General features: G+C 41.6%; 1 protein-coding gene across 1 annotated transcript in view; it reads left to right on the top strand.

Moving 5' to 3' along the window:
• The window catches only part of bahd1 (bromo adjacent homology domain containing 1), a gene marked incomplete at its 3' end in the record, with an annotated part of 23,200 nt that extends 1,026 nt beyond the window's left edge, over positions 1 to 22,174 (top strand). The window contains exons 2-7 of the mRNA XM_079226274.1: positions 14,246 to 16,009; positions 18,768 to 19,165; positions 19,485 to 19,644; positions 19,757 to 19,836; positions 21,664 to 21,755; positions 21,982 to 22,174. Of these exons, the coding sequence (XP_079082400.1) occupies positions 14,371 to 16,009; positions 18,768 to 19,165; positions 19,485 to 19,644; positions 19,757 to 19,836; positions 21,664 to 21,755; positions 21,982 to 22,174 (2,562 nt within the window). The 5' untranslated portion in view covers positions 14,246 to 14,370. The remainder of the gene's footprint in view (positions 1 to 14,245; positions 16,010 to 18,767; positions 19,166 to 19,484; positions 19,645 to 19,756; positions 19,837 to 21,663; positions 21,756 to 21,981) is intronic.
• Between the last annotated feature and the right edge of the window lie 244 nt (positions 22,175 to 22,418).

Here is a 22,418-nt window from a genome sequence, read left to right as displayed (position 1 = left end):
CCATTATGCTTCCATGCTGAGTACTTTCAATACTTTAAAGTACATTTAGCAGATAATCCTTGTGTTCTTCCAAGGGGGAGAACACTGATTGATTAATAGTGCCAACAGGATGAATGGCAAACACAAGAACAGGTGAACAATTATCATTTGAATAATTGGTTGGATACTGGATTGAAGTGCCACACCCCACACACTAAACAACCAAACACGGATATATCTGAACGTACAAACTACTGCATCCATCAAGTGTAGAGAATGAAAGTCATATGTGTGCTGCTGCAGTTTATGAAGGATCTATTGTGCAGTGTATTTAACCAGTAGGGATGTGTGGATGTATAGTAATTGCTGCACATAAATGTCCCTTATAAAAGAAAGTTCCATCTTATCTAAAGTATTTGGCGTCTGACCGTGAGTTAGATGCACAGTGGAAACAGTCAACCAGGAGACAGCATTTGGTGGTTCATGATGTTATAGTGAAATGCAGTTATTTAATAGCTGAATATTATACATGGATACGTAGGTTTGTGTTCCCCGGACACAGAAACGTTGACCAGTGTTTCATACAGCTGTATACACGGAAGACACAACTTTCTCATACTGCATGGTGTGGGCAGAAACCTGAATCAGAGACAAATTGTAGCATAGCGGGACATATTGAATATATTTTTTTCAAAGAAGATGAATTTGCATTCATATCTAAAATATCACCATAACCAATTGCTGATTAAAGCTTTGCTTTAACACATTTTTTTGACCAAAATAAAGGCATCTAAGCAAAAGACAGTCGGTTAGATGTTTAAAAGATGAAAATGCAAAAAAAAACAGCAAAACTTCTGTACTTTTACTTGTAATGGAGTATTAATCTGTAGTTGTGGAGGATATTAGTACTTCCACCACAGTTAGATGGACAAAACAAGCAATTTATGGTCTTCTGCTAGGGAATTTATCCCTCCCCCCAACACTTTTTCAGATATTTTATAGATTATAGATTGAGTGTTTAATCAGGGAAATTAGCAGATGAATCACTATTGAAAAGAGTTGTGTGAGTTGCAGCTCTGTTTGAATGAAAGGCCATTGTATTGGTGGAGAGCTGATCACCTTCTGCTGTAAAAGGCCGTTGAAAAGTACGTGCTCGGACATGACATCAGAGTTCTAATGCATGACACACAAGTTGCCTAGTGAGTTCTTCACTATAATGGTGTTTGTAAAGCCTCTTGTGGACAGGAAAGCCCAACAATAGAGCTTCAGTTCTGGAGGTCGCGATCGATCTGCGTCTAGTCGGTTCTCTGCCGCCTACTTTGACAGACCTGTCATAGCAGCATGTTGAAGAGAGGTGCAGCGCCTACACGTGAGCCATAAAGCTGGATATCAAGCCTGGACATAATCCCATTAAATCTGAAGGAGAGAGAGAGAGAGAGAGAGAGACTCCTGTCACCCAAATACAGTGACGTCTCTGCTGTCCCAAGGGAAACAAACACTTCCTGCTTAGATAAAGGCCACATGTGTTCAGAAGAAGACACAGCAGAGAAGTTAATTTAATAGAATGGGTGGTTTATCTTTCAAATCAAAAGTAAAACATATTTTAGGAAAGTTGTATGGACAAGTACACCGACAAGTCCTTTTTTTTCAAAACGCATGTCATCGTCACTGTTGTGCCACAGAGGGAGGTTAAATATGCTCTAACAGGAACTCAGCTCATTGGGCCGGATTCCTATTGGATACCATTCAGTACAAGATACCGTTTAGTTTTTTTGTAGACGAAATAGCTTTTTAACCTATTTTTGATGCTTTCTCTTTACTTCAGCTGCAAGTCTGAGTACGTTACTTAGTTTGGGCAAGATGTGCATGGCCATGTGGCTGCTGGGCTTTGAGAGCGCTGGTTGATGACAACTTGGGTCTTGCTTTACTAATTATGGCCTTCATTCCTGTTGGTAGAAATAACATTGCACTCACCAAGTTATTTGCTGAGCTCATAGCCTGATTAACTAGGAGGCCAAGAGGCCAAAATAAAGTTCTGGGTGACTCATTAATTTAAGAAAATGTAACACACAAGTACAACACTGTAATAATACCTCTCAGGCTACTGACAAAGGCTTTTTAAATGGGGTCCAACGGGCACTAACGAGGGCTAAACATGTTTTTTATCTCCTTAAATGTACTTATTAATTTAGTTTTTTTACTTTGTCGCGTTGGTTTTACTCTTCTGACACCAAACCTAGGGATGCAAAACCAAACCGGAAAAGGACCCCTTCAATGACGTACAACCCGAAACGCAAGCTTGTTGAAGAGTTGCATCACTATTAGATACAAACCTGCTAATTATTTAATGAAGTTCCAGAGATAGAAGAGGCAATTATTTAACCATGGTGCTTCCTGACCATGAAGTGGCCTGCTGTATTTCATGTATGAAGTCAGTGTTGTGGCTTCAATATAGAAATATCATTCATTACTATCTATCCCAGTGGTTCTCAACCTTTTTTCAGTGATGTACCCCCTGTGGAATTTGTTTTCAGTCCAGTACCCCCTAACCAGCGCAAAGCATTTTTGGTTGAAAAAAAGATGTAATACACAGCGCTGTGCCATCATTGTCTGATTTAATATAGAATATATACCATTCAGTTTAAGAACTTACACTTATATTATTGAATATTTATTAAATAAGATTTTTTGTGAAGGATTTTTGAATTAATGTTAATTGTAAATATATATATTTTTAAATCTCAAGTACCTCCTGGGGTGCTTTCAAGTACCCCTAGGGGTACTAGTATCCCCATTTGAGAACCACTGATCTATCTGTCTATTTACGTATTCTGTAGTTCAAAAACATTGCTAATGGTTATGTATTATTTATTTTTTGCTTCTCGCTAATGTTTAAAACAAACTGAACCGAAACCGTAACCCACAGAACGTCAAATACAAGCCAAACCGTTAACTATTTTAGTGCGGGCCTTTCAAGTTCAGGTGATGGAGAAGGACCCATTTTTAAAAAACTAACAGAAAAATTATTTTACAGCCTGATTTCCAGTTTCAACCATAACATACTGTATTTACTTCGTTGTGCAGGCAAAACGATTTCCTGCAATTTGGGACTATTACCGTAATTTAGGGTGCACTCTCTTCGCGGTCGTTAAAAATAATCCAACTAGACTGCTGACCTCATTACCACCTGTCTGATTGCCTGACTGTGTTGTAGCAAAGTGTTCCCAGGTTGCAGCAGTTACTTTGCAATAATCCAGTCAACGTTGTCCTAACAAATAGATATGATGGGGAAAACTGTTCAAATAAGACCTAAGAAGGTAAACCTCTGGGGCTAATTGACAGAACCATGTACTTGTATGTTTTATAATGCTAATGAGTTTCACAGTTGGATCTCAATCTGGTTTAGCTGTTTGACTTTTTGAATCGTGAGTGTCTCAGGATCGCAAAGCTGTGATGTAGCTTGTGCTCCTCTAAAAGCCATTAGCCAGCCGCTCTCTCTCCCTCCCAGTCTCTCTTTCCCTGACTCGCACTGGCACAAAGCCAGAGACACAGCTGTGAAAATTACAGGTCTGCTTCATGGAAACACAGAAGAAGAGGAGGCAGGGTTGGCGGGGAGGGAAGCAGAGACCCACAGCCCGGCGTCAGCTGTTGGCCGGCCCACAGCTGCAGTGGATGTGGAGCTTTCAGAGCCGGGGTCTCGCTCACTTCTCACACACACTGGGATTGTTTACATGGGGTGGCAGGGTGTGTGTGTGTGTGTGTGTAGAGGGGGGTATTATACCGTGTTTGGCTTAGGCCGGACTGAACAGAAGCCCTCACTGTGACTGACAAATGTCGGACTCCTTCAGTAAAAAGCACATGGCACCAAGCGTCCTTCAGTTTGGCAGATGCTAAAAGCATGACTGAGTCCCTGGCAGGTGGGAAGGCGGGCGGGCGGACGGCCGCCTCCTCCTCCCTCCACTGGTTGAAAATCCAGCGACAGGCCTGCTCTATCAGAGAGTCATTGTTCATGATGATGATGACAATCTCTCTCTGTCTCCATTCCCTGTGCTATCTCAATCCATCACTCTCTTCTCTTGTGCCTCCCCTCCCTCCCCGTCGCCTCGCTGTCTCTCACACATTCTCTTAATTTTTCTTCTCTCTTGTTCTCGCCTGCTCTCTCAGAAAGTCAAACTATGTACCCCTGAAGAGCTGTCAGGCAAAGAAAAGCAGGCTGAATGTGAAAAATTGCCCCTTTTTGATTTCTACTAAGTTTGACTTTTCTCCTGCTCGATGAGATGTGAGGTGTGAGATTCCCTCTCCACTTTCCTCATCCCTCTCTGGCGCTTTGCTTCAAATTTTGTCAATTCAGTCTTCATCACTATCTCTCTCTCTGGCTCTTTTTCCCCCCCTACTCTTCCTCTTTGCCAGTCAGACTGTCTGGCATCTTGCCCTGTCTCTTTTGAAGAGGAGCAGTAGAAGCAGATAATTACACTTCCTGTCCTGTATCTGCTCTGTAGAGCTGAACTGTCATCTCTACATCTGTAGGCTTACACGCTGAAGCAGAGACAACCGCTCACTATATGTCTTGTTTTACAACAATTACACAGACTTAGTTGCAGGCTAAGTCTACAAAATTCAGCGATCATCTTCAGAATATAAACTGTCCTACTTTTGCGCCATATCTCAGCTGTTTCAAAACACTACACATATGTTCTATAATTTTCCTGTGTAGTTTACCATCTATTAAACTGTTTGGTTTCAGTGGTAAATTCTCCCAGATAAAATGTTCTTGCTTCTTATTTCAATATTCTCCCTTTAATCAGAATCAGAACTATTTATTCGCAAAAATTACACAAAGAAGGATTTTTTTTCTCTGGCCGGAAGGTGCATAACATTAGACATTAGACGAGACAATCAACAATCAACAGTGCAATAGATATTAAATTAAGTACGAAATAAAGTGCTCAGACAAACCGATAACAGTCATGCAAACAAGTGTTCTGTAAGTGTATGTTAAAGTTACATGTGTATTTAAATATGAAGTGCAAGGGAGTGACCGGTAAGAAATAGTGTCAAACATACAAATATCTTGTGCGAGTATGTTGTTATCACATAAACAAACCTCTGAGCCCCCGGTGTTGTTGCTTTCAGCCATGCATGACACAATTGCCTCTTGTTCACACACACATTCTTTAGAAAACCTTGGTCAACATGTGCGGTATTCAACCGTCGTATGACAATGACAGGTTGCTGCGGCGGTTAACAAAGCCTGCTCCTGAATGACTTCACTTTTTCATCTCTTTGAAAACATGTTTTGCTTTAAAGTCAAGGTGAAATTAAAAAGGCCATTTTAACCCTTTTAGATCATAGTATTAGCCGTATTGTGCACCTATTTAACAATATATGCAAAAAAATACAAATCTTTTCTTCATCTAAATCAAAATATGACGTGTACCAATGACATTTTTTTTGCGATAAGTGATGTGTGTGTGGCGCCACAGTCCTCTGTAGCTCCGCATCGAGCTACATTCTATTTAGCGGTCCAATCAAATTAGATTTAAATCTCTCTTGTAACTGATATTTTGTCTCACTGGGGAATAGAGAAGGGAAGTCCCGCCCCTTTCAGTGAACAACCATGAGACGGTACTGCAGAAACAGTGAGAGTCAAATCATGTATCCTGTTTGAATTGCGCCATGACTTACACGGATGATGTCTGTCACAATCTGCGACTTTATTGATTTGCAAAATTATTTTTTTTTGACGCACAACATTGACACATCATCACCTTTTAAGTTGATATAGTAATTGATAGCAAACAGTTGTTTATATATGCAACAATTACAGAGCAACATTAGCATTCGTTTGGAGTCCAATATTCGCTCTCTTTTTAGCTCTGTTTTGTTCTCCACCAGCTCCTGAGGGGAAATATCTGGCTCCTTATCATCTAAATGCTCCACTATTTTCACCAGAAAGTCGCTAACTTTGTCTGGCTGCCATTTGGTGTTGGGCCGGTAGTGCACAAGTAGATTTTAGAGCAAAATGAGAGCAGTGAGAGTGAACCAAAACAGGAACGTTGTAACCCCAACAGCTGAACTGAAACTTGCTATGAAGCTCTTTGAAGCTTATTTGATACATTGATATCAGAATCAGAATCATCTTTATTGGTCATGTGTGTCTAAACACACACTACCGTTCAAAAGTTTGGGGTCACTTAGAAATGTCCTTATTTTTCAAAGAAAAGCACTGTTTTTTTTCAATGAAGATAACATTAAATTAATCAGAAATACACTATACATTGTTAATGTGGTAAATGACTATTCTAGGTGGAAACATCTGGTTTTTAATGAAATATCTACATAGGTGTATAGAGGCCCATTTCCAGCAGCTATCACTCAGTGTTGTAATGGTACATTGTGTTGGCTCATCACATAGAAGACTAATGGATGATTAGAAAACCCTTGTGCAATTATGTTAGCACAGCTGAAAACAGTTCTGCTGATTAGAGAAGCTATACAACTGGCCTTCCTTTGAGCTAGTTGAGTATCTGGAGCATCACATTTGTGGGTTCGATTATACTCTCAAAATGGCCAGAAAAAGAGAACTTTCATGTGAAACTCGCCAGTCTATTCTTGTTCTTAGAAATGAAGGCTATTCCATGCCAGAAATTGCAAACAAACTGAAAATGTGTCTGGGTGACCCCAAACTTTTGTACATGTAATTTGACTCTCATTAGCTCTCATCGTACATATATACATATTATTCTAGTTTAGGCTTGCTAACATTAGCCACTATGCTACTTGTCATACCAGTCCAGGTAGTGATATTTTCCATCTATGGGGAAGGCATGACCGCCCTACTCCGCCTCTGATTGGTTTAGCCGGATATTCTTACCCTAATCCTAATCAGTCTCACTCCTCATGCTCAAACCGAACCACTCCTACCAACGAAGGTAACAAGTACGCGCCAATCAGAGGCAGAGTAGGCCAGGACTTTCCTTTTCCATAGCAGGATTCGTTTAGGTATTGCTGTTTGCTCTTGCTTTAAAGGCTTGAAGAGAAGACTTCACATTGAGGTTATTGCTATATTATTTTGACATGTGAAAAGAACCTTTGGTGCAAGAACACACTGTATATATATATATATCTTTGTAAACTTTTTGTTGACGCTGTGGCAACTGGAGAAAAGCTGCTCTGTGGCAGAATCTGAGCTCTGACTTTTCAGGCAGGGCAAGCGGAGAAAGAGATCAATGAAGTATTACAGTGTTATTTCATTCCCCCCAATGCTATCTCTACACCTTTTAGAATAAAAAATGCATCATCCTCCGTAAATATCTACTGAGATGAGTTTCTGGGGCAAGATCTTGTTGAATAGGGGTCCACACGGCCAAATGTAGATCAGCTGGGAAATATCTGAGGTGAAAACCATGCAAATCTGTGGAGTTTAAAATAATATTACATGTCGCGCGCAAGGATGGAAAGGGGTTTGCTTTCCTGACATGACGGATTCAAACACACTTCATTAATCTCTGTCAAGGAACCACCGAGTCTTTTGACCTTATTTTAAGACCCTGTCTTTGCTTTTATTCAAATATGTACCTGTCATCTGTCTACTTTTGACAACACTTTTTTATTGTAGTTGATTACTATACATTTTGCCGACATTAATGTAGATTTTTCATGTTTTTGATCATGTTTTACACCTGTCTCTACGGGTAAAGGCTAGATTGAAATCCTCTTTCCAAGTGAGCCCAGAAAATAGACAAATATACAGTTCGACTTGATTCATATTTGTTGGCATGTTGAAACTTAGATTTTCAGGCTAAGTATTCACACTGAATTCGTGGATACACCTGCTCTCAGACCCAACCCCCTGAATGTGTGTGTGCTCTTTGGAATCCCAAAGCATCTTTCAGCTCCTCGTCTTGTTTTGTTTTTTTTCTTTTGTAAAAAGAAAATTCTGATCTTCTCATTCAGATTGCTTGTAAGCAATCATTTAGATGTCCACTCTATGTCTGTATCATCATCACCATCACCAGCACCAGTGGTGAGTGAGTGAGTAAGTGCTTCCTGTACGCAGGAAGCATCTAATGGTCCCGGTCGGGGTCGTGCATCTTTCTGCAGTGTGCTGCAGTTTATTGAAGTACAGGTCAGCTCTCAGCAGTCTATACTCCCTCAGCTTCCCCCGGTGCTCATGCCTCATTAACTCAACGCACCCAGCTTGTTTACAGCTGTTAATTACACACTGGAAAGCTGATATTGATGAGGACAATCAGCATTTATCCCAATTAAGCTTGATTCTGACTAGATGCTAACTTGATAGGCTTTCCAATCAGTTTGTTGTTAAGAGACTGAACCTGCTGTTTGGTGCATTTTCCCTGTAATTGAACATCCAGTGAGTGAGAACAGCATCTGAGTTATCATCATCAACAGCGTGTGTATTGTGTAATAGGCCGATGTTATCTGCGTCTCCTCAAGAAGTAGGGTAATAAATGATTAGCAGCGACCCATCACTCCTCATTATTAGATTCCGCGTGTCATTAAGAGTAGAGGATACAGTAAATGAGACTAATTAAGAGGGATGCATGCTTCTATTTTCTGCTGTCAGTAATCTGACAATACAAATCACTGGAATACTCCTTCAGGGATATATATTATGGATGTAATACTCCGAGTTGATCTTAATGGTGTTTATGTTGATGAACAGGGACATAATATGGTATATAAACGATAGGTTTACTTTGACCTTTTGTTATGTAATGGTTATATTTTATTGAGTTTATGTTAGGGTTCCAGCTAATGATTATTTGCATTATTGATTGATGCACTATTAAAATAGTCTATCCCATTACAACATCTTATACTATTCAGATGTCTTATGTTGTCAAACAAACAGAACAAAACCCAACAATAATCAGTTTGGTATGAAAGAAGACAAGAAGAGTGAAAAGCTGAAACCAGTAAAAAATAGCTTTTTGTACTTCTTTGTCTAAAATTACTAATTGATGATCAATATTGCTGTTGATACATTTCTACACATAGACTAATCATTTCAGCTGGTATGGTTTATTATACACACAGTGAGCTAATGATCTTGTAGTGTTTTGTGTTTGAATATGGACTTCAATAGAGTGAGTTCAAAGTGATCTTATAGTTGTGCCTTACTATAATATTCCCATTTGATCTACAGTTTTCCTTCATGTGATCTGTGTATTATTCATCACAGTTTATTGATTATTTCACTTAATTTCTCCTGATTAAGAGAAGAGAATAATTGAGCCGATATAATAAAATCACTGGAACACTCCTTTAGGAATTTATATTATGGATGTAATGTTCATTAGTGAGTTGACAGTTTCTGGTACACACAGTGAGTTTATAGCCGTCTTAAAGTGTTTCATATGATGTCTGTAATATTGTAATATGCAGTTTAAAATGATGTTTTAGTTGTACCTTAATATATGATTCTAGGACCTGTAGTTGTGTGACAGTCTTATTATTAGTAAACATTAGCATTGTATAGATACTGGCCTATTCTTATGAATCTAGCCTTATTAAGACAACAATAGTTGACTGTCATTTCCATGATGTTTATGTTACAGTAGCTTGGTTTTATAGTGTATTGCTGTTGTTTTTAACATTGACTTTTAAACATTTCGTGGTGAGTTAACAGTCCTATTTGGCACTATTTAACGGCCCTCTAGGACCTATTTTCTTATAGTTTTTAATCACCTGTCTCTGTATTATTACTATTACTTATTTGTTTCTCAATTTCTACTTATTCTCCTAATGTTTTAAACTCCTGTTAGTGTCAAACTTAACTATTTCTGAGACGACCACTTCTCGTTGACCTTCAGAAGAGACATTATATTTGGTGGAAGTTTGGTCATTTCCAGTGTGATGTGTTTTCAGGAAACCCAGATAGAGCTGTAAAATAATAGGGCATATTGCAGAGGGGGAATACACGCGCATATTTCTCGTATAGCAATGGGGGAAGAAAAAAAAAAAACACCGTGAAGTGGAGGGAAGAAAAAAAAAAAACCCACAGTGATGATTGCGGACACAGTTTAGTCCCTGCAGGAATATTACAGCAACATGAGCGTTAGAGAGGGATGTCCCGGTGCAACGGCGAATGCAGGCAGCGCATGAATATTATCTCCAGCATGCCACTTCGGAAGTAGGTCACCGCTCACCGATTTGTTCACCATGTCTCCAGCTACTGTGGGCTGTTTGGTCCGCGGATCGCTCCCCAGGTCGACAGCCCGAAACTGACCATCAGAAACAGGACGGACGGGATCTTTTTTTTAAATATATTTTCCCGACGGGACACGCAAGGTAATGATCAATCGCTGCCGTAATTCCCGTCACAGCTGGAGATGATAGGATCGGCGGGTAGCCCGCTTCTAACAACTCGGCTGTAACACGAGCTCCTAATGACATTGGTATTAACTAGCGGCGCCTCGAACCCCGGATTGATCGAGGATGTCCGGGTGTTTTAGGCTCGTTTCCCCGCCGCGGAGCTTTTTTTTTTTTGCACTCCTGCTACGGCATGCTGTCAGATTAACAGCGTCCACCACCATGGCCAACTACGAGCTCCAGTAGGCGAGTCTGCTTCTCTCTTCTTTTCTTTTTTTAGCCTGATTACAATGCGTGCAGTAACGCAGCTCTTAATTGCATTTTTTTCCGCTTATTATAATCATTCCATGAGTGGATGTGGTTGTGTTTGTCACTGCTGGTGCCTGAACATGCATGGAGGTGGTGGTGGAGGACGGTTGGTGGTGGTGGTGTTGGTGGTGGTGGAGGATTGTTGAACTGCTGATTTGGCTCCAGGAAAGTGGACTTGTGGTGATATGCACTATCTGAAGCAGCACACACAGCTTAGATTCCTGAGAACTCCTGCATGCCTCGGGTCTTTTTCTCTCATGATGACAGCTCCACACCATGTCCGTCCTCTGGATGAGTCTGTGTGACAGCCAGGCAGCGGCCACCTCCTCCTCTATCTCCACATATTACTGTACAGTCCACGCACAGGGAGAGACACACTTATCATTATGTGGGTTTTATGTGCCCATTATGCTACATTTATTTTAAATTGCATAATATTTGAAATATTTTCAGAAGTAGATGTCTGTCTGTCAATTTGATCTTCTAAATTAGTACTTCTTACCTGGGGGTCACGACACCAAAAAGGGTCCATAGAATATAAATGATGGGTTAGAAGATAATCAAAAGGGATAAGAAAGAACATGTATATGTTACACAACATTATTTCAGATGTTGGCTTGTTTCTCTTAGAAAATACTGGAAATTATGAATCTGACAAGTTATAAGATGATGATCAACATACAAAAAAAAATCATATTAAGTTCCCCTTTTCTTGGGATAGATATTTTTAACATTTTAAGGCCTATGCGATCCTTCAAATAAAAAACAAATCACTCTTTTGTTAACCTGCTCACAACTCATGTCCACACAAGCCAAACATGTTTGGGAAACCTTGATCTAAATGACTGGTTTCCAACCTTTTCCACGTGTGTGGCCTGAAAAAGTGAAACTGTCCGGTATTTCTCAAGAAAAGGGGGATTATTTGAGAAAAGTCGGAAAAATATACATAAACGTTTATCAAAATGTTGAGGTTTTTTAAGACCCTGTGTGCATATATCAGTGGTTGATTTTCCTAATGGTGACAGTGTGAACACACAAGCAAATGGCAGACCACAGTAATACTTTTAACCTATTGTTTTATTTATTGTGGTCAGTGTGGTGAAGGAATAGCCGGGAATAATACAAATGCTCTTCCACGAGCTCCTTTCCCATTGTGCATGCTTGTCTCATTTAAATGAAGCAACTTGATTTGATAGCCGCAGACAGAAACTCAATGTGAGGCTCCTTCTGTCCTCTTGTTATCTTGAAATTAAATTTCTCTCTCATGGATTGCATTTCACGGTTCACCGAGTCATTCGGTAATAAGAGCAGACAGAGCTATGAGATGGTTTTGAAAATGTCCAGCCCGAGAGTTGTGTCCACTCCTGAGTCAAAGTGGGTTTACCTTTGTGATATACGGCTCAACTGGGTATGTTCTCATGTTAAGATGAAGCAACAGATCACTTCCAACGGACACAAGGTATACGTTTAGATTTGACTGTCGAGAAGATGAGCAAACCTCACACATGTCTTCTCCTTGTAATTAGAGCACTTTAACAACAACCACTCTAGGTTTTTGGTTTTCCCAACCCTTCATTAGGTGTTACATGATAGCAAGTTGTAAAATAATAGCAGATTTGTTGCACACTTGGCGATGAGTAGAAGTTGTGTTAAATACACTACGGTTGAAAATGATGTGTGATTATTATGTAGCGCAGAATCAGTTTTAAGCCGACTGTGCATGCATTTTCGAGTCATACAGTCGTTACTCTCTTTTTGACGCATGTTACTCGACTGCAAATGGTTGAAGAATACATTTTTAATGACCGTTACCAATATCACACTGTAGGGATAGAACAGGAAATGGCATATGGGCTAACGGGTGTGTGGAAAAGCAACAGCAGCAGAATATATCTGTGTTGTATACTTTCATTCATAGGAAGAAAACATCAGTGAGGGCACAAATGTCATTTACAAATGGGCATATCAGGGTCTCACATGGCAATTGACTCCTGGCAGTTATTGTCAATACTAGATATGTATGAATTGCAGATAAAGGTTTTTACACAAAGTTGGAATTTTATTTGTGAGGGGATGCATTTTTATTAAAAATACATTTCATGATGCTTGGTGATGAGGTTCCCATGTTCTCTTTCAATACACATCGCACCTCTACAGTGGGTCAGAGAACATCCAAACTTTAGTTATTTATTTCTAAAGCATTCCTTTTCTAGTTCCAACTTCTCTCTGTTTTAGCAGAACATCTTTGGGGACCACTTGATTCTGTCCTCAGGGTTGATCCTCGACCAAAGAAATAACTAACATTCATACAATTTTTTTTAAAACTAATTTTAAACTTTAAACTGAGATTCAGCTTCCATTTCTAAGGGAGTAAGTGTACGTAAAAGCGGAATGGTTTTCTGGCTGAAGAGTCACTTAATAATAATAATAAGAAAAAAAAGTCCCATGCTGACTTAGTTCTTGGAGGTCAAGTGGCATAATTGTGTTTCGGGGCTGATGGATGATCCATCTCTTCATGCTGCACACAGGAGTGTCATTCCATAAAGGTCACTGGTGGTTGAATCTTAGGCGCTTTTTAAGGTTTTCTCCTGAGTGAGGTGTTTTTTGTGTTGAGGGAGCAGAAAGACTTGTGTGAATTGCAGAGGATCGTAAAGCTTCTGCGTCTTCTACTACGAAGTTGCTGGAGATGCTGTGATGTACTCTGTAGCAGCCTGTTGACATGGAAACTGAAGAGGCTATTGTTCGATGCATGTTTCCGCCGCCAGTGCTGCTGTAATAAGGATCAATTCATGAGTCATTTGATCATACCGTTTTGGAGAATGACTCCTTAATGTCATACCTCACGGTGATTTAAAAGAGTTTGCTGACCCTTTTACCTTGTAGAAAGATACGCTCCCTCAATGTGAAACAGTCTTTTCATGTTTAATCTATTACCTACTCTTTGGTAAGCCATAGTGCCATGCACAGATCAGCTACAGGCTGTGGCTATGGTTAAAAATAAATCGGTGTGGAATAGAGAATTACGGATCTAAACTGCTTCTAAAAGCATCCGTCATATCAAACATTAAATGCATCACCTAAACTGTTTCTGGGCCCTGTTTCTGGGTTTCATCACTGAGTGAGTAAAAGCTTGTAATATTGAGCTCCTTGTGGATTGTGCGAGTCATTAATGTGCTTCAACATGAGCTGGAGCTTAAAATGATCTTTATTGACAAAGCAAAAAGACAATAGTTTTTATTTTTTATTTAGCTGCAATACTGAATCAAACCATGCATCCGATAGAGCATGCTTATTTCCTATATTATAAGATAAGTGGAAAAAGAGCACATCTTAAAGTAAGACCGAGCAGACAAATGGGAATACATATGGCCTCAGGCATAACATATCATGTGCTCTTTATCTCAGTTCATCTTCCGTCTTGTGTGTGCAGTGTATTTGCATGTCAAGGAGAAAGGCTGTCTAAGTGGTCCTATTCTCTGGGGACCTGGACGGCAAACTAAATAAAACCAATTGTTGAATAATGCATCAAAAGATCCTGTCGGTTACATTAAGTCACTCTCAGATTGTCTGTCTTTGTGCGGCTTCAGCTTTACAGTTAATTGTTCAATCTCTGTCTCCCCAGAGAGTGTATGGACCCTGGTGATGACCCATGATGATGCTCGCTGAAGGGTCTCTCTGAGCTCAAACCCGCCATCGTAGCTTCCCGTGGATGAAGAGGAGGTGGCTCTGCCCCCGGACGCTGTGATAATGGTGAAAGCTCAGCGGAGCCAGCCTGTGAAATGTGGGAAGCCCCGGAAGGAGAAGGGAAGCAAGGAGAAAGGAGGTGGCGTGAAAAAAGGGAAAGAGAGAAAAAACGAGTTGAGAGGGAGGAAAAAGAAGGAGAAAAAAGAGTCACATCGACAGAGAAAGAAGACACTGGCGGGGGGTGATGGAGAAGCGCTGGACTGCTGCGTCCTGCTCACCCGTCTGGAGGAGAAACGAGTTGAGGGTAAAGAAAAGGATGCAGCCAAATCTGGCAAAAAAAAGAGGGTTAAAGTCAAGAAGAAGCTGCACTCCAGCTCCAGTCAAAGAAGGACCAAATCTGGATTTAAGAAAACGGCCACAGCCAATCAGCAAGCACTGGAACCAAAAATCAACCAATCTGACGCCTTACTCATGTCTCCCGCACCTGTCTTTGAGCCTCGCCAGCGGAGAATGGCCTCTCTTAACGCTGAGGCTGTCAACAGCTTGCTGCTCTACAGATATGATTCTCTGGCGTCAAATCTCGCAAAGAAACGGCAGCCTTCTAAGGAAGATAAAGCTAAAGATGGTCCCGCTAAAACTGAACATAGAGGTCATAAAGCCAAAAAGGTTTCTCCACGAGGGAAAGCAGACCCAAAGGAAAGACCTAAAAAAAAGAGGCGGTCAGCGGCGGAGGATCAGAACATCGACTGGTTGGCTTTGTTTGCGCCGACGCCTCGGCGTCAAGCAGGCCTTACTGCTGCAACGCTGCTCCGGCTCACTAGTGCCCAGTATGGAAGCAAACGGCAAAAGAAGACGGAGCCCAAGCCGGCGAGTGGGAGTGAAGCAGCAGCTACGACTCAGGGTGAGATTAGCAGTAAACCAGTATGTGGAGAAACGACGCCCACCAAAAGAACAACGCATCCCAAACATGCGGACCAACTAAAGCACATCAAACAGGGTTCAGAGGAGCCGGTTCGTTCCCAGCTGGACTCGACCGCCCAGGGTTGCTGTAGTTTGTGTAAAAGCGAGACTTTGGATCCAGAGTGGAAGAGCACGGCAGGAAGACAGGAGTGTCTCAAACATGAGATCCATCGTGGCTCTTCGCTGGGATTCTCCTTGAAAACAATCAAAAAGGAGCAGGTGGAGACTGACGTGTCCTCCTGCTACTGCTGCTCCCAGGAGAGGTGTGTTGAGTACTGTCACAGACTGGCCCTCTTCCTGGGGGACGAGACCTTCAAGGAGCCAGGGGACGGCCCAATGTTCCACCACCACCATCACCACCACCATCATCACCACCACCATCTTCAGCCCCCTCACTCCGTAACCCACCCAGCAGCCATAACCATCAGCCCGCACACCTACACCTGTTTCCCCGGCTATTACGTCCACTTCAGCCACCCGGACACCCCGCCCTCTCCCATACCGCCCCTCGCTTTGTGCCCGAAGAGCGGCAAGAGGCCCTCGCTGCTCCCCAGCACCGGTCCACAGCCCTCAGGGATTACCCATCCGGTGTACTGCTGCACCTCAGTGGAGGCGTGCTACGGAGAGCCCTGCAGGATCAATGGCTACTCGTCCTACACCAGTGTGATTCCGGCCATCGCCAGAGGAGGGTGCTCCTTCAGCCCCACGGACTGCACCTCATGTAACCACGGCATCAAAAGAGGTGAGGAGACAGAGGATTGATTTTACTGGATTTACTCTTTGATAACCTCCAGCAGTGTGTCTGAATTGAGTCAACAAGATGAGTTGATGCGCTGGTTTCTGTCTTGATGGTACTTATGTAACGCCAATCCTCAAGTGCCTCAGATGTGAGGAATAAGGGAAGTAGAGTGTCCATTATCTTTTTCATTTCTGAACCCTGATAGGATGTGTACATCTATTGCTGCTGCACAGTAAAGTGTGGCAGTGATGAACCTTAAAGTGGCCATCGTTAAGATCCCAGTCCTGGTTGATTTAGAATTAGTAAAAACTAATGATGTGTGATGTGTGTTCAGAGTTTAGTAGTCTGCAGTCTTGTTGTTGATACATGAGCTTCAAGTTTTGAGAATTTGTGTATACAATATATAAAAACTGCTATATATATATATATATATATATATATATATATATATATATATATATATATCTCTTGCCATACTGTAATCACTGAGTCATAGGCTCAATCATGTTACCCCCTTCATCAATAGATAGTGACACAATCTCAGAGACTGCCACTTTAACAACATTTTACAGACCAGTAAATCCATGAAGAACGGGTAACAAAGCAAAACAAATCTCAAAGTAGTTTGCTTAAGTCAAATAGGCCACAGCAATAAAATAAGAAAGAAAGGAAAGAAAAAAAGGGGACACACCATGTAAATACGCCTTCGCCCGATGTCAGCTGGGATCGGGTCCTGCCCCCCCCACCCTAACAGTATGTATTTGCTTAATTAAACATAGGCAAATATACTTCTTGTTGCCTTTTAGTTGGTAGTTTACCATTTACAATGTGGCTTCCACCCTTGTGATGTCAGACACCTGCTTCTTTGTGAGGTCGAGGTAGATTCAGTTGCCAGGTAGGAACTCTGAGTGATGTTCCTTTTTTTTACTGCATAGTAAGAACAAATGTATTAACAACATCTTTCTTCAACTGCTTGCCTCCAGTTTGTAATTTAGGCTTATTGTTATTAATTTGGAGATTGTAATCATTTCTCAGACTTTAGAGAGCTTCATACAGAGCCACAAAATAAATGAAACCATTTATTTTCACAGGCTGAGCTCCCAATGACAAGGAAACTTAACTTTATGTGTAAAATCACTGACCCCTTTAAGCAAGACAGAAGGATTTCCCTACTAGGTTTTAGTATTAAACGTTCATGAGCTCAGCTCTCTATACTTCTTTGGTTATTTTGTATGCAGTGTCCCCCCCGCCCCCCTAATCCGGCCGCCACAGCAGTACAATGTGCTGAGAATAGCTATTATGCTAGGCATTTTTAATCTCCCATTTTGGAATGTCACTTGAGTGGGAGGTAGCAAAAAAAAAATATCAGATAAAGGGCAAGACCTCTTTTGTCTTCGCTTGAATACAAGCAGCCGGACAGTGAATACAAGGCCTTTGCAGCTGAAACCTAATGAGCTCAAATGTCAGCAGTTACTTCCAGAGTTTGAGTCAGAGACGTGAACCAGAACAGGAAAACTCTTTATGATGTCTGCGGTGTAACACATAAACACCATGTGTCTGCCTGAATATGTGAGTGTATGGTTAGAAACACCTGAATGTGACCTCAAAGCAACACTAATTACATGTGAACACACGCTTCTGCTGCTCTCTCTCTCTGTGGTCTCCAGCAACCAAAACCAGGTCAGGCTGTGAGGGCTGAGCCGCTCGTTGGCAAGAGCGCTGAAATCTATGGGTTTTTATTTCTATTAGATTTCTGAGAAGACATTTTGACATTTGTCACAGTAGGACTAGCACAGGTGTAAATAATAGAATTAATGATGGCTGAATTCCATTTAGCTGCTTTTCCTGGTATTGTGCATGCCGGCTTGCTGTCACCGTGTCATGGCTCACTGGGACACTTGAATAGAACAGCGCTACGGTTAATATCATTCGCAACACCTGTGGTTTTTCTGTCATGACGAGTCAAAATGTCTACTGTGAAATGGCTCTGTCCACCCACACAGGTGTTTTTTCCCCTTTTCTGCCTGATTAGACCTCTTCTCTGCACTGAATGGGCATGTATAATTCAGGTTTGATTGACATCTCCCTCGCACTCCTGTGAATTTTGCAGCACCTGTTCGGGGCGAAACAACTTACACCTTATTGGTCCGCCTGGTCTCCTGAATTGAATTCAATACTTAGATGCCATGCAAATGCAGTTGATGGGAATTTGCCTCAGTTCAGCTTTTAAAAAGAGACAAAAGAAAACGCGCAACATAAATACATAAAATGATTGCTCTAAAAATACACACTTTCCGTGCTTCTAATTTTTTTACTGACAGGTATGACCCGCCCCTTTGTTGCGTTTTATTTTACATTTTTTATATCTTGTCACAAAGTTAACCATGTGCTTAAAACTGCGAAGAGGAAATATGTTTCTCTCGAAATGTAATTGAGAATGCTGTTTAGTTTTATGGGAACATCATTTAGTTGGAGACATCCACCTGAGCAGAGGCCTGCAGGGCTTTCAGATTATACGATGATTAAATCACAATGTAGTAATTGTGGCAGAAATATTCAGACCATTACTTAAAGGGACACAGTATTTTTTTTTTCAGAACAAATACTGGATTCAAAAGCAATGAAATGCACCTGAGCACCTGTGCTTTGCTGGTACAGCCTCACTTGGTCTTGTATGACTACATTTATTTATATATATATATACTGCAGTGACTGTCTGTCACTCTACTTTATTATGTTGCCTCTTTTGTTTCTTCGACAGACGATTACCCATCAACCCTCAATGGCCATCACAGTTCTTCCTCCATCCCCATCTCGCCCCTCACTGGCTGCCCCTTCCCCACTGTGCCTCCAGCCGGCCAATCAGTGCCCCACATTCAAACTCCGCTGTCCAACCCCAGCCAACCGCAGCCTCCGCTGCAGGTGGCGAGGGAGTGCGCACAGAGTGCCAAGTCGCCCAGCGGGTCGAGGTCTGGCGCGCGCGGCACCGGCAGCATCAGCGCGGCCGTCTGCCCTCTCAACAGGAACAAGAAGCAGAAGCTCGGCGCCGCCAGCGTCGGAGGGCGAACGTTTGCCAAGCAGCCAAAGAACGGACGCCAAAAATCCACCAATGGCTGGCAGCCAGTTGGCCTGCCCTTTCAGAAGGAGGTTTTCTCTGTGGTACGTAGAGGAAGTCACGCTGGTGCTTTTTGATGCCGCCATGACGGTGCCGCTTGTTATTACATGTGGTGTAATGTAACCTGTCCTCAGAGAGTTTGGTATGACTGATCACACCTGCTTCATAGTCACATTAGAGCTGCTTCACTGTCTTTTGAGTTTCGTCCAAACACCTGACTGTCCACATTTCTGTCGAGATACAGAAGTCATTCAATACAAATCCCATCCTGGGGCTTTTTAGTCCGCAGCCTCTCACGTCTCATCAGCGTCTGGCTGCTGGAGGATTCAGTGTTTCATTGTTTCTTGCCGCCTGTGTTCACAGGGAGAGGAGGCTCCGGTGCTGAGGAAGTGTTTCGAGGGAGTCCAGAGGGACGGGGACCTGATTCGGGTCAGAGACACTGTTCTGCTGAAATCTGGACCGAGAAAGAAGTCTCTGCCTTACGTGGCCAAGATCTCGGCTCTGTGGGAGGAGCCAGAGTCAGGTAGGACACCTGCTGTGCACGGTGTTTACTGCCAGCACGAGCTGAATGAATGCGGTGATAACCGGCCGAGCACTGAAGTAAACTGTGTGTGTTTTCGTTTGTTTGTCTTCAGGAGAGCTGATGATGAGTTTGTTTTGGTACTACCGTCCAGAACACACACAGGGGGGATGCAATCCCAGTATACATTGTGAGGTGAGGTTTTACACCTTTTTTTTTTAAATGCGGGTTTCTGATTGGTCTGCACGTGTCGGATTTAAAATCAAACATAGCTCCAGTTAATAACGTGCAAATAGTTAGAAAGTCAGCGTGCAAGGTTTATTAAACTGAATGTAAGCACAGCGAGAATATTTATGCTTTCTGCCATGTTATCCAAGTCTCTTAAGTGGAACAATGGAAATAACATAAACTGATTTATAAAACATAATCCCTTTTTCAAAATTAAACTTTATATTTCATATATTTTATATTCATTTTTAAAGCTCCACGTCTTGAGGAGGAACAAATTGAAGTTGTAACGTACTGATTAAGTCATTGTTAGTTTTGGACTTTTTAATGAGCTTTCTAAAATATATATAGTGACAACATTATTTTTTAAACACAGTGTCCTAATTCCTTTTTCCTCATAAAGTAGTTTTCTGAAGCATATGAGGAATAGTTTGCAACATAACACAAATGTTTTTAGCAATTATTCATGAGCCTCTTTTCATTCATTTCTTCCTATTTCTACACCATGAGTTTGCTTTAAAATGAAAAAAAAAATACAATTCAAGATAAGACATGTTTGAAATAGATGGGTGTATGAACCAACACACACACACACACAAACGCTGGCAGACACACAACACACGTTAAAGAGCAGCTTCTGTTGTGCCTGCTTCCCATTGTCAGTAATCTCCCAAAGGACCAAGTTGCACTTTATTTAATCTCTAGAAACAATAAACCACATGAAGTCTGTCATTTCTCGGCTGCATTTACAAACAACAAACACATCAGAGCAGCAGTGTGAGAACAGCAGCAGGGCTTTGCCTCAGAGGAAGGAACCTCTTGCTGCTGTGACTCTGTCTTGTCTCTTTGTCTGAATGTGAAGGTGAGGCACAAGTGCTCATGTACGACGAAGTAGACAGAAGTTGTCTTTTTAAGTCCCTGTGAAGGTCTGAAGAAACAGTGTGTGGCATTAAGGGGGACTATGATGTTAACAATGATGTTTTCTTCAGTGTGAAATCACCTGAAAATGAGAATGAGCGGTTTATATCTACACAGCCTCAACTTCACGATAGCCTCCTCACGTTTTTCAGGATTTAATCAGACACCTGAATATTTCTTCAATCAATTACAATACACATTTAACAGACATAACCATCTCACAAGGAACGCTGGCTCAGGCCACTTGATACCTCCAACCCCAAGAACAAACCTCCTCAAACGCACAGTTATTTTTCGTGCAATTAATGCTTGGAATTCACTACCTCCTCATATAACTCACACTGGTAATAATCTGTCATTTAAAAAACAATTAAAGGCGCACCTCAGGACATTAATCACTTGACGTTTTCCTTTGCTTTTTAGTCATCTGATTTGTCTTGTATAAATTATGGTTGAACTGCATATTATACATACTAGCCCTCAACTGCACTAGGTATCTGACTGTACTGTTTTTATTTTTATTCTGTTTTTATTATTTTTAACTGTTTGTTTCACGTTCATGTTTTGCACGTTTTTGTATGTATTTTGTCCTTTCTGTGGACCCCAGGAAGATTAGCGGCCGCTAAGGCGTCAGTTAATGGGGATCCAGTAAATAAGCTCAACAGCCACGTTTCTACAGTAGCCCAGAATGGACAAACCAAACACTCTAGCTCTAGATGGGGCCGTTTACACTTTGTGCCGACCGCTTCCGCTACATGCTACAACGTTTGTGTGGATTGAATCTGCAATCAAATGCCACATTTAAGGGATCGGTTGTTTAATTTTGAGTCTTGGTTGATTTAGTTTTTTGACATGACTAAAATTGTCTCTCTCCAGAATGAGATCTTCGCGTCTCGTCACCAGGATGTTAACAGCGTGGCCTGTATTGAAGACAAATGCTATGTCCTAACATTGGCACAGTATTGTCGGTAAGACAGCACATTTTGTGGCGGCTTTCTATGAAGTATATTTCTTGCATTAAACATGTTTCCTTTTGAAAAATGAAATGAAAATCCTACAGGGTTGGTTTTGAAAAGCCCAACGTTCAACATAAATAGCAGGCTGTTTTTGCTACTATGAAACATCTGTTTCTCTAAATGCTTTTTTTTTTTAAAGACGATTGAGTTTGATGTCCTGCATTTGTGCTTTGTCCAGATTTTGTGCCTTGGTAAAACGCCATAGGGAGGGCGTGCGCGACTGTGCCGCCGCCTTTGTGGTGCCACCCATTGTCGTCAACGCCATGCCCACCCACCACTGTGTGCCCGATGACGTCGACCCAGAGCTGGTGTTTTTCTGTCGACACGTCTATGACTTTCGCTACGGACGCCTCCTCAAGAACCTGCAGTAGCATCTGACCGGCCATGACACATAATGCCGTTGGAAGTGAGATAATGTTAGACATCCTCCACAACTTTGATTGGCTACATACCTACCTGCTGCTTGTGGGACATGAACTGGAAGTTTAGGATGAAAGATTGACAGATGAGCTTCATTTGTTTTTGAAATATCTTGCTCGTACACCTTTTATTTAGAAAGAGTGATACCCTGACATATAGTATACAAGTTAATATGGCAGTGTAGCGGTCTCCATC

Source organism: Taurulus bubalis (assembly GCF_910589615.1).
Source record: "Taurulus bubalis genome assembly, chromosome: 1".
NCBI lineage: Eukaryota > Metazoa > Chordata > Actinopteri > Perciformes > Cottidae > Taurulus > Taurulus bubalis.
The sequence above is the reverse complement of the archived record's forward strand: the minus strand, read 5'-3'. Positions and strand labels throughout refer to the sequence as shown.